At 35.4% G+C, this 13,800-nt stretch overlaps 1 protein-coding gene across 1 annotated transcript in view; it reads left to right on the top strand.

Annotated features, from left to right (window-relative positions):
- The window catches only part of LOC102860030 (probable ATP-dependent RNA helicase DDX60-like), a 191,875-nt gene that overhangs the window by 7,132 nt on the left and 170,943 nt on the right, over positions 1-13,800 (top strand). Inside the window, exon 5 of the mRNA XM_006896669.1 lies at positions 12,689-12,827. Within this exon, the coding sequence (XP_006896731.1) occupies positions 12,689-12,827 (139 nt within the window). The remainder of the gene's footprint in view (positions 1-12,688; positions 12,828-13,800) is intronic.

Raw genomic sequence — 13,800 nt, 5'->3', positions numbered from 1 at the left:
CTCTCCCAGGTCCACTCCACCATGTAGCCATCACTCTAGACTCCTGTCATGAAAGAAATACCTAATCACATATCTCTTTTAAACAGTTTTCTCCCTCATCTGTTTCAGTGCAGTATGTATTATTGAACTCCTCTTTCTCAGTCTCTCCCCAGCCCCAAGGTCAGTCCTCTTTTACAGCAGTGGCACCATGCAATATTTGTCCTTTTGTAACTGGGATATTTCACTCAGTATAATGTTCTCCAGAGTCACCCATTTTGAATAATATTGCATGAGTTCCTTGTTTTTCAATGTAGCATTGTATTCCATTGTGTGAACAGCTTCTCTATCCATTCGTTTGTTGATGGACACTTAGGTTGTTTCCAACTCCTTGCTATTGTGAACAAAGCTGCAATAAACATGGGTGTGGATATTTCTGCTTGGATGTCAGTTATGGTATCTTCGGGATATATTCCCAGTAGTGGAATTACTGGGTCAAATGGTATCTCTATTTGCAACTTTCTGAGAAAGTGCAATACCGCTTTCCACAGTGGTTGCACCATTTTACACTCCCACCAACAGTTAATAAGGGTTCCAGTTTCTCCAGAACATCGCCAGCATTTGTTGCTTGCTGTACTGTTAAATTTTGCTATTTTAACTGGGGTGAGATGATATCTCATAGTTGTTTTATGTATATGAATTTTTAGTCTAGAGTGACAGATGAATAGGAACCAATAACCAAATGTGAAATTGCCAATGAAGCCATCTTTTCTAAATGAAAGATACATTCCCTTTCCTTGCTTTTGTGTTGGAACGGACTCTGACATAACCCCCAGCAGGTTTCCAAGGTTGTAAATCACACAGACGATCCACCTTCCTTCCCTGGTGTTGCCTGTGGATTTGAACAGCCTTTGAGTTAACAGAGTAACTCTCTATGGACTAGGCTATGAGAGTTTCCTAAAACATACATGTTGTTGTTGTTGTTAAGTGCTGTCGAATTGTAAGCGACTCATAGCGACCCTATCAACAAAAGTCCTCAACACTTGAGTGACTTTTGTCCTTTCTCCAGGTTCATAGGTTTTCCGGAGGTAAGCTATTTTTGGAAGTGGATGTCACACCTGCTTCCAAGCTTGTTTTAATCGGGGAACTTCAGGAAACACTGTCCGCATTGGGTAACCATTATCACATTTGACACATCAATGTCACAGTGTTCAGCCTTACAGCAACCACAAGTGACAGCGGTATGGCAACTTGTACACCTGGGCTATAGACCTAGAGGAATGAACAAAACCAATGAAAGACAGGCCCGAAGGCCGAGTATTAAAAGTCACCCACCTTTGGCTTTGTAACATCACTTTCTGTCCACTGGGCCAGGTAATGAAAACATTTAGTACATCTGTTATACTTCCTACTTAGTTTTGTAGATCTGAGACTTGAAAAGCTTGTAAGTGATCATCCAAGAGGTGGCTGGTCTCTATTCATCTGAAACAACACAGGAATGCGGAGTCAGTAATAGGAAAATGGGATGTGTGTAGGTTGCCTCCGTAAACAATCTACCTCCTTCACCATGAGGTAAGAACTGGATAGTTAGTGTTTGGCCACCATTACCAAACATTCTGATAAAAGATTCTCTAGAAGGATCAAAAGAGAGAAAAGGAAGAAAAAAGATCTTAAATTTTCATGAAATATAGGCTTTCTCGAAGTGATGGAGACTGAACACCCAGACATACTGCAATGAGATAATCTTTAAACCTTAAACCAAAGAGTCCTAAATTAAAGTTTCTTTAAACTATAGTTTCTGCCTTCAGCACTGTGTACTTCTAAAGTATTATCTATATGTGACTAAAAAAACAATTCATCTCAAATTCATTGTTGTTGAGTTGTAATTGACTCACAGGTGACCCTACAATGGATTTTCTGAGGCTAAAACACAGAGAAAGTTGACTGTGTCAGAGATTCCAAGGAGCTAAGGGGTCTGAGGCACAGCACACAGTGAGTTCTCTCTGTTGGCCATTCTTATTTTCATGTTCTTTTATCTCTATTTTAATTTTCATTCTTAGTTTACTGGGTTTTAACTGTTGCTTTTATTTCTTGTTTGTGATTTTAGTAAAAGTGTACAGAAAGAATAGATTTTAATTCATTCACTGATACACATTTTTCTCCCTCCACACAGCCCCCCCCATTCACTTTCTAATGCATGTCCTGTTCCAGTTTGTCAGTTACCTTACACACAATGTCTGAGAATTCATTCTCTAGAAATAATCCCTCCTTTCTCCCATTCCAATGTAGTGTTCATTATCCATTCTTTCCCTGCTCTCCCCATCCATGGCTATTATATGCTTTATAACAGTATTTGTCTTCCTGTAAGTAAACTATTTCACTCAGTATAATGTCTTCCAGACTCATTCATGTTGTATAATATTTTACAAGTTCAATGTTTTTCAGTGCTGAATAATATTCCATCAAGTGGATTTTAGAATCTTTTGCTTTCAGGTGGTTGTTGTAGTTGTTAGGTGCCATTGAGTCGTAGACGACTCATAGCGACCCTATGAATGAAAGGCCTGATCACCGTTCATAGAGTTTCTGGAGGCAAGCCATTTCAGAAGTGGATGCCACACCTGCTTCCTAGCTTGCTTTAATTGGGAAGCTCCAGCAGACACTGTCCACCAGAGGTAACCATTATTACATTTGGCACATCAGGGTCACAGTGTTTAGCATCACAGCAAGCACATTTTAGCAATCACAGCTTTCTGGTTACCCTGGATTTTTCTATTTCCCAAACTAATAGCTCTTGACAGAGATATGTGGAAGTATAGTGTGTAAAGATAATTGTCTACTATTTTTTTCTGTTCAAACAATCTCTGTGCTGATACATATTTTCAGATTGAATCATCAGCCTTGATCTGTTTTTTTACATGCCGTTTCATTTTAGACATTTTTTTTTAGACATTTCTACTTAAGGTTTTTAATAGTATTTTATTGTGTTTTGAGGGAAACATTATATAGAAAATTAAGTTGCCATTTAGGAATTTCTATACAAATTGCTCCATGACATTAGTTATATTTCTTACAAAACATCCTCATTCTCATTATTTTCATTTTACTTTTATTATCTCCTTTACTATTGATTTCCTGTCCCACTCCTCATTCTTTGACTTCTGATCTTTGCTTTGACAGCTGATTTTCTATAGATTATATTTTAAGAGGAGTTCTGTACTCATGGTGATATTGGTTATTGCATTGGCAAATCTGCAAACTGAACTATGACTTCTGCAAGTGGTTTCAGCCCCAAGTGTAAAGAATTTCTGAGTTTTTATTTCAGGGATTTCTCTAGCCTGTCTGTCCAGTATGCCTGGATTTTTGGGTGTTTAAAAAAAAAAGAATTTTAGTTTTATTCTAATCTTTTCCCCAGTTCTATCTGGGATCAGCTTTGTGTCTTTCATTAGAACAGCTGGTAGTGATAGCAGAATACTTCTAGTTCTTCTAGTCTCAGGATAGATGAAATGATGATTCATGAAATCCATCAGTCTTGTAGACTAGATTTTCTTTGAGTCTTTCCTTCCTTTCTCTTTTACTCCAGCCAAATAACATTGCAATAGTTATATCGTATACGGATTGTCACAAGCTGTGAATAACTTAGCAAATACAGATTGAATTCAGCAAGCTAGTATGTAGAACATAAACTTTATGAACTATGTCATTAACAGTTTTTGATTGAATTGTCCCATGGGACTGTGATACTAAACTTTCAAACCTAGTAAATCTATATTGAAAGATGTTGATTATGTCTAGATGTTCTTTTATTTTTGTTTTGGTTGTTGTTAGGTGCCAGGAGACTCTGATTCACAGTGATCCTATGAGCAATAGAAACCTTGACTGATTCATTAAGAAAACAAACAAACAAACAAACAGGCTAAAATAGACTTGCATCTCAAAACATTTCACTGTAGATTTCTTATCTTGGTATCCTTAACTTTATTCTTTTTTATATCATAGTTCATCAACTTCTTATTGTCTTCACCACCTTGACAAAAAACAGTAGATTGGATTCATGCAGTAATTGTTTTATTTCCTTACAATAGTCTTGGCCTATTTATTTATTTTCTACCCAGTAATTGTATTAATCTTCAGAAAATCTGTTCATGATATTATTTTGTTTACAATTCTAGAAGGATGTTTCACTAATCTGAAAGTAAATTTTCCAAGATATCCTACAGAGTATGTAGACAAAAATATTTTTTATAGGTGGATAAATTAGGCTAAGTGATTTTCCAAGTAACAGTTTTTTATCAGAAAATAAGCATCTGTTATCCAACTAGAGAGAGAAAAAATACTTTAAGTCTACAGATCTAGCCACTTCTATTTATCTTACTGAACTTTCCAGCTTCTTATTCTTTTCAACTTTCTTAGAAGTAAGGTTATACTGTTCATGCCTTTGGTAAAGGTAGTTTATAAATGTAAAGTTCTAGCATGCTTACGTTTGAGTATCAGTCACACACCTTGTATTTATAAAAATTATGTCAATAATCATTGAAAAATACCTGAATCAACAACAGTCTAACATTTGTGGATTAATTATTCAGGAACGTGAGTCATAGTTAAGCTAGATGAGTTCACAGTTTAGCTAGCTAGAGTTTTTCCAGTTAGAGTGTACAGCTCAGTGTAAGAAATACTCGATAATACTAAAAGAATATTCACAGTTATTTATATAAAGTTTATTTCTCATTTTCTATGAGACAGTCTGCAACTTTTCTGTTCATTTATTAATTATGCATTTTTTTTAGGGAGCTCTGGCACAGTCCATAGGAAGTTGCACTACTACCCCAAAGCCCATGCCTTTCTTAAAGTTTCAACCACCAGTGACTCTGAAGGAAAAAGATGAGCAATATCTCCTTTGTGATTTACAACCCTGAGGGATAGTTATGGATTTGTTCCAAGTAAATGAGTGTGAAGGTTTTCTAAAGACACCTTTTTTATGGTTTTCATTAACTTTTTAAAGGTTAAGTTCAAGTAATAATATTGTAAATGTGAACAAATGCAGTTGATTTTTCTGGTGTTTAGATTCCAGCTAAGCTTTATATATTATTTCTCTTAGCCATTGGCTTTTAAAAAATGTTTTTTTCAGGTACATCAGACCTTGACCCTACTTCAGAATCTGTGGCCAGAAGGTGTTGATATCAGAAGCATAGTCTGTTCTGTTTCATGCTCAGTTACTCTAAAACTTTATAAAAACATGTTAAATGATATACAAGCCTGTGAAAACCCAGTCACACATACAGAAGGCCTTAAAACTCAGGTAAGGTACAGTAAAAAATAAGTTACTTAATGACGAATAAAAAAAAGAACATGTTTTAGTTCTTAAGGGTAGTGTTTAGTAGCTCTACTTAAAATCATTTTTTTTTAAATGTGAAATACTATTTCTTTTTTATCTTGTCAAATCAAAAAACTATTTGTCCTATAAGGAAGAACCCATTGCATCTTCTTATAAGATGCTATGTATCTTTATTTTGTAAAACACAATTATTATATTGATAACGTGTTTTCTTTATATATAGATTTATAATATATATAATAACTATATCATAGTTTTCTACTATATAGATTATTGCAATCTTTCAATTGTGCTTTTACAAATAAGAAAATAATAAAGATGATTATGTAACTGGCAAAGACAGCCTTTAGTTGCCTGTCACTACAAGTCAGTTGAATAGAACCAATGATTCAATCTTTTAAAAGTTTTTTATTTAGAAGTCAGTGATCTGAGAGCAAACTGCAACAGAGGTTAAAAATCACTTTTTCTACTTATAATCTTATCCTTACAGAAAATTATGATATTAGCACATGTTTATTGAATACATGGTGAGGTAAACATGTGACTCATATCCTTATTAAAACCTGCAAAAATCTTTCTAAAAACAGTAATGGTGATTTCCCCCCCTTACTATAAACTTCCCATCTGATTACAATGAGTGCTTCTGTTTTTGTTAGCTGACAATCTTATATCTGATTCTTTTTTGTTTCTTTTCTTATTCATTTATAATTTCTATCATTATCTTAAGAATCCTGATGCTTTGCCTTTCTGTGGGTTTTATTTTTACAACATTTTTTCTCAATAATATGTGATATTTTAATTCCAAAATATTTTTGTCTTATAAATGCTGTAGATAATATCATGTCTACTATTTTTTAAGTTAAATATTGGCATTTTTAGATGTTATTTAGAATTGTAATTATTTTCTAAAGATTTTCTCAATTTTATTTTCTATTTAGTGAAAGTGTCTATGGACAATATTAAGATTTGACAATCCTGAAGTGAATATGTAGAAATTCATTATAATATCTTTGCACAGTTGTGTATGCTTGAAATAACATATATCTACTAAAATTATTGGAACCAAGTAGTTGATAATAAAGTAAAAATATTTTTATCTTCATTAACAGCTCACAAAGGGAAGTAATGTTAAACATTATCTCAACAAACTTCACAGATCACATTCCAAAATCAGATTTTGAGGAACATAGAATGTGTTTCCTTTTATAAATCTTGAGAAGCATGTATTTAAATAAAAATTATGATTAATTAAATTTCAATTTCTCAAAGTCAAAGTCAATGCTGTGAAGTCAGAATCAACTCCTAGCTGAACTTTCAGTGGATTTTTTAGGATGCTAATTACAATGGATGAGGTTAGGTTATACATAAATCATATGCTAGTGTTGTGAGCATTGATAAATACAGAGTTTAGCATATTCAAATGAGTGATTGTTGTGTTTCTAATCAAGTACGGACTCCAAAGGTAAATAAGATCTAGGGTTTTATGTATAAGTTTCCAGAACAGTGAAGCTGACTGATCTGTGACTAAAGCAGCTTGCTCACCCTTCACCTTCAAGGTAGATAAACAGACCCAGTATAAGAAGTCTGACCACCTTGTGAGTTCCTGCATCTTACAGAATGCAAGAGTCCAGATATCATAGAGAAAGGATTGTTTGAAAAGGGAGACCCTGAAGGAGCTGACTTAAGCACTCAATGTTTCTCCCAGACTCTTCAGATACATAAATGCTTCATTCAGACCAAATCACCAAATCTTCAAGGCTTTCCTCCAAGAAGGGAGTGATGGGAAAAGGAAAATTAGAATATATATATTTGACTAAAAGAATATGAAAGAATTTCTCTTGTATGTTTCTTTCTTAGTTAAATAAAGTATGTTGTTGTTGTTGTTGTTATGTGCCTTTTAGTCTCCTGCAACTCATAGCGGCCCTATGTACAACAGTCCTAAACCCTGTGCCAATCTTATTGTCTCTGATACACCCACCCCCATTACTCCAGTCACTGAGTCAATCCATCTCATAGAGAGTCTTCCTCTCCTGTGCTGTCTCTCCACCTTTCCTAGCTTAATGTCCCTCTCCAAAGATTGATTTCACCTTACAACATGTCCAGATTATGTCAGACAAAGTTTCAGTATTCTTTCCTCCAAGGAGCAGCCTGGCTTCACTTTCGCCAGGTTGAACAAATACATTATTTTTTGCATTATGCTAAGTGAACTAACTCAGTCTTATAAAGACTAATACTACATAAGACCATTTTTGTAAAAATTGAAAGATAACTAGTAAAACATGCATAGAAGACCAAGAGGGAAAAGACTTGGAGCAGAGGGGTGAGGATGAATATGGTGGAAATCACAGGGCTTCATAATTTGATGGGTGGAGGGAGGGGTAAGGAAATGGGAAAAATCCAACAAGGACCTGAAGAGATGGGTAATGGTTGTCACAGTCCAATGGTGATTTATTTTATAAAACACAACATATGGGAATAATTTGTATGAAATATAAGGGCAATGAAGAAAGTGTGTGTGTGCGCGTGTGTGTGTGTGAAATCTGAATTGAAAAATAAACTTATAAAGAAATTAATTCTTTTTTTTAGGAAATAGGAATAGTGAAGAATAATTTGTCTCTTTAAAGTGAGCTTTTCCAAGGAAATTGCTATGAAGAAAGATTGTTAAATTACATGTTTTAGTCTCATTACATTAACTATTTTGTTTAATAAGCAACCTTTCAATTCCTAAAATATTACAGATGTATAAATTACAGACACAACATTGAATAAGAGAAGTGGATAGTGATATTACTATTCAGAACAGTATCTTTGTCATATGGGTGCTGGATATGCTACCCACATTGTCATTAATCTTTACAATAATTTTGTAGGGCAAGAATTATTATTATTATTATTAAATTCCAGTTTACAGTTGAATAAGACCAAATAAGTGAATCATGGCCTACAAACACAAGTCTCTTCTTGTTCCACTACATTGCACTATCTCAGCATACATCTCACACTCGATGTTCAGTCGTAGTCTCCCTGACTGGACTAAAGGTGCCACAGGAAGCCTAAGAGTCCTTTATAGATTGTTTTTCTCAATATTGTAAATCAATAGACACTACAGAGAAGACATGTTTTGGGATCTGTTTGTTAAGGGTCACAGTGAACAGTTCTATTCTGACCAAATGACATCACCATGAGTCAGAATCGGCTGGATGGCAACTAACAAAATGTCATTTTTCAAAATAGGAGATCATCTGTTACTATTTTACACTGTGGATATTTAAGGTGCATTGAATGCTATGACTATATTATGAAACATGTACCATGGTTATACGATTGTTAATGCTTACCTAGAAAAGAGCTAAAAATGTCTACTTTGAATCCAAACTCTGCCATCATTTAGATATATCAATATTGTGCTTGTTATCTTTTTTGAAATAAAATCATTCCAAGAAAAAGTAAATCTAGACATAAGAAAGTAGAGTCTTTTAAGATACTGCATCTACATATGTGAATTTTTATAAGACAAATGTGAGTTGATGCTTTTCTAAACCATGGTTTTCTAGGACATTGAGGAAGCACTTACACTGAATGAAGCAGAAGACTTTTGCAGAATGTACTGCCTCAGTGTGATTTTCCTGCAGCATTTACCCCTGTCTCAAAGAGCTAAGGGTAGAATAATCACTCATACCTGGCACAGAACACTGTCACCATTTCAGAAAATGGTAGGTGAACCATATTGCAATTCATAAGCATTTAATAAATTAAATAAAGCAATTCAACAAGAAATCAGAAAAGATAATTCTTTGTATTTATTTATTTAGAATTAAACATAAAAATTTCTATTACCAAGCAATTTATGTTACTGGAATACTAATATTCAACACTGTCATTGTTTACTGTCAAGTCAGGGCCAACTCATAGCTGAGCCTTCACTGAGTTTTCAGAGACAATATCCCCAAGGGAGGAACTTGCCCATCCTACCATGGAGTAGCTGGTGAATACTAACAGCATCGCATTAGGGTTACAGCACAGTTTCTCATCACCAGACCATCAGAGCTCACTAAGATCTTTAAACTCCTATTTATAAAACAATTTGTTTTCCAATAAATTATGAATAATCTTACAATTTCTGCAAAAAGAAATTTCAGTATTGATATGTGTATGTTTAATTAATGAAATTTCAGTATTGATATGTGTATGTTTAAGTAATGAAGAAACAATTCCTACCAATACACATTTATACTTGATTATTAACTTGAATAGACAACAGAGAGAAACAGTATTTGTTAGTTATTGCATAACTTTAATAAGCTAAAAAGATGTTTTTTAGGATTTGTGTTTTTGAAAAGTCTGTGGAAATTTCATACTTTTATTTACGATTTTGAGTATGAAAAAAAATGAAAATGTTCTGGTGGTATAGTGATTAGTACATTTAGCTGGTAACCAAAAATTCAATGGTTTGAACCTATCCACAGCACATAGCTGTATATCTATGCAAACACTGTCTAGTAATTCTACTCTGCCTTGATAGGATCATTATGAGTTAGAATTGACTCAATAGTAGTGCGTTTTTGTTAATTTGGCAATACTTAATCTACATTATTATAATAATAAGTTTTCTCAAGGCTGCTTACATTGAATTATTTTTCATTTTTGCACTATATATATAGGATAAAATAAAAATCTAGCCTTAACTGACCATCCAGAGGGTTTTTGTTGTTGTGAACCACTGAATTGCAAACTAACCCAGCTATAACCCTTTACACTCCTTATGGACTGCTGAGGGGACCACAGTTTGAATCCGCCAGCTGCTCTGTGAGAGAAAGATGAGAAGTTCCCTCCCATAAACTCGGCATGGAGAGTCTTGATGAGCTGAAAAAGACTCGATGTCAGTGGATATAATAAATCTCCTTTGATATGTGATTGTGCTTTATTTGGTACTGTTGTTGTTAAGTGCTGTTGCATGGTAGGCAACTCATAGAGACCCTATGAACAAAAGACCTGGACACTTGTGTGAGTGACTTTCATCCTCTCTCCAGGTTCATAGGGTTTCTGGAGACAAGCTGTTTCGGAAGTGGATGCCACTCCTGCTTCCAAGCTTGTTTTAATTGGGGAGTGCCACCAAACACTGACCACCATGGGTAACCATTATCGCATTTGACACATCAGTGTCACACAGTGTTCAGCTTCACAGCAACCACGAGTTACCTCTGTACAGCAACACACAGACCAGGGCTATACAACCTAGAAGAATACAATTAACTTGTACAAAAACAATTAAAAATAGACCTGTGGGCTGCGGATTAAAATCACCCACCTTTAGCTTGGAAGTATCACTATCTGTCCACTAGGCCAACTGATCTCTCTCTGTGCTATTGTTGTTGTTAAGTGCCATCGAGTCATGGGCAACTCATAGTTAGGTACTAACTCAAAAAATATTGGTTAATTGAATCATAGTGGAGATAACAATTAAAAGCTACTTTCATGTATTACTTTTATAATTTTGAGTCAATAAAAACTTCTGTGTTTAGTTAATGAATGTGATGTGATTCAAGGGAGACTTAACAAGATGACATAATAATAGGAATCCATCAATGGTAATTTGTTATATGAAACGCAATGTATATAAATGATTTTATGAAACAATATAAATGAGGTATTATATAAAACACAGTACATGTGAATGAAATACAATGTAAATGAATTATATGAAAATTCATATGAAAGGGGGAAAATCCAATCATTTAGCTTTATCACTGAAAGATACTATATTGGTAAATGACCTTAAGATCATTAACTTTATTGATTTGCAATTGAACAGGAAAAAATGAGAGAAGAAAAGTCACATGAATACAGTTACATATTTTGTCAGGGCCAAGGTACTATTTTCTTGATATTTTTGGTAGTTCCTTTTAAAATAAACTATAGAATATATTGAAAAATGTTAAAATAAATCATACCTGGTCAACTGACTGGAAGAGATCGATATTTGTTCCTATCCCAAAGAAAGGTGACCCAACAGAATGTGGAAACTACAGAACAATCTCACTGATTTCACATGCAAGCAAGATTTTACTGAAGATTATCCAAAAAAGACTGGATCAGCACATCAACAGAGAACTACCAGAAGTCCAGAGTGGGTTTAGAAGGGGTCGTGGTACTAGGGATATTGTAGATGATGTTAGATGGATCTTGGCTGAAAGCAGGGAATACCAGAGGAATGTCTATCTGTGTTTCATTGACTATGCAAATGCATTTGACTATGTAGATCATAACAAACTATAGCTGACTCTGAGAAGAATGGGAATCCCAGAACACTTGATCGTTCTAATGTGAAACTTTTACTTGGACCAGGAGGCAGTTGTCAGAACAGAGCAAGGGAACACTGCATGGTTCAAATTTGGGAAGGGCATACGCCATGCATCCTATCTCCATACCTTTTCAACCTATATGCAGAACAGATTATCCAGGAGGCTGGGCTCTATGAGGAGAAATGTGGGGTCAAGATCGGTGGACGATTTATCAACAATCTGCATTATGCGGATGACACAACCCTGCTTGCTGAAACTGAAGAAGACCTGAAGCATCTGCTGCAGAGTGTCAAAGACTGCAGCCTACAATATGGATTGAGGCTCAATGTCAAGAAGACAAAGATTCTCACCACTGGACCAATTGGCAGCATCAGGATGGATGGTGAAGAGATTGAGATTGTACACAGCTTTAGCTTGCTTGGCTCCACAGTCAACAGTCTTGGCACCAGCAGCCAGGAAATTAAAAGGCACATTGCCATGGGAAAGTCTGCTGTTAGGGACCTCTCCAAAGTACTCAAGAGCAATGGTGTCTCTCTGGAGACTAAGGTGCATCTGATACAGGCCATAGTCTTCGCAATCACTTGTTATGCATCAGAGAGTTGGACAATGACCAAGGAGAATAGAAGGAGAACTGATGCCTTTGAGCTGGGGTGCTGGAGAAGAGTATTGAGAATACCATGGACTGCTAGGAAAACAAACAGATTTGTCCTGGAAAGGGTTAAACTGGGTAGTTCCTTGGAGGCCAGGATTCTGATTCTCCGTCTAACATACTTTGGACATGTTGTGAGGAGAGACAGGTCCTTGGAGAAGGACATCATGCTTGGGAGGGTGGAAGGACGGCGCAGGAGAGTAAGGCTCTCTATGAGGTGGATTGATTCAGTGACTGGGATAATTTGGATGGGAGTGTCAGAGACAGTGCGATTGGCGCAGGACAGAGTGGAGTTTAGGGCTGTTGTACATAGGGTCACTATGAGTCGCAAGCAACTTGACGGCAGATAACAACAACAATAACTTTGGGAATATTTACTATTTTTTAAAATGTCACTAACTATTCTTTGTCTTATATTTTTTTTCCCAGCTAAAGAGATGTGAATTTTTCACCCTAAAACAATTAGAAGTTAACAATTGGAAATTGAATTTCACTGGTCTGCCTGATTTAAGTGATATGATTTTATGGAGAAATATTGCCTATTATTATGAAAATGAATATATTACAGGTATTTTTAATAATTGTAAATTTTTTAGCAATTAATGGAATAAAAGCTGTATCTAACAAATAGTGGTAGTGATAAGCAATCAATTTACACTTATATGGAAAGTTTTCTTTACTACTTTTTTTAATGCCACGTCTGTATATTCATGATCTTAAAGTTACATTGAAAGCTTGAGTTTTAAGTTCCAGTTTATTGTGTTGTTGTAGTTGTTGGGTGCCGTTGAGTCGAGTGCTACTCATAACCATCCTATGAACAACAGAACTGATCCCTGTTCTATCCGGCACCATCCTCACACTACTTGACACACACCTGGTTGAAGGTCCTCCTCTCCTTCACTGACCCTCCATCCTTTCTGGAATCAAATCCTTCTCCAGGGAACAGTCCCTCCTAGCAGCATGCCTAAAATATGTGAGGCTAAGCCTCATCATTCTTACATCCAAAGAGCACTCTGGCTGCACTTTCTCCAAGACATTTCTGTTTTCTTGGCGGTCCATGGGATGTCCAGTACTCTTCACCAAAACTACAGCTCAAAGACGTCAATTGTTTTTTGTCATCCTGATTTATTGTCCAGCTCTCAGATGTATAGCAAGTAATCAGAAAAAAACTATGACCTGAATCAGAAGCACCTTGTTCCTCAAACTGACCTAATTATTCCTCCAAATTTGGAGAGGTCCCTAACTGAAGATTTTTCCCATTGCATCTTCTTATTTCCTGACTGCTGGTAGCAAGGATGTTAATTGTGGATCCAAGTGAGATGAAGCTGTTGACAATTTATCCCGAAAACCCACTGAAGGATCAGCTATAGGGCAGTTCTGACTTGACAGTGCACAACAAAAACAACTACATATAAAAATATGTTTACGGCATTGAAATCTATGGGAGAGAGAATAGTCTAAAAGTATTATATTTTAGGGCATTATTTTTACCGTAGGAGTATGCAATGAGGGTTGTAGAGTGGATTATATTTGGGGCTAGG

This window comes from Elephantulus edwardii, unplaced genomic scaffold (assembly GCF_000299155.1).
Source record: "Elephantulus edwardii isolate Elephantulus edwardi_28Jun2011 unplaced genomic scaffold, EleEdw1.0 scaffold00188, whole genome shotgun sequence".
NCBI lineage: Eukaryota > Metazoa > Chordata > Mammalia > Macroscelidea > Macroscelididae > Elephantulus > Elephantulus edwardii.
Note: the sequence above shows the minus strand (reverse complement) of the source record. Positions and strands in the feature narration are given on the sequence as shown.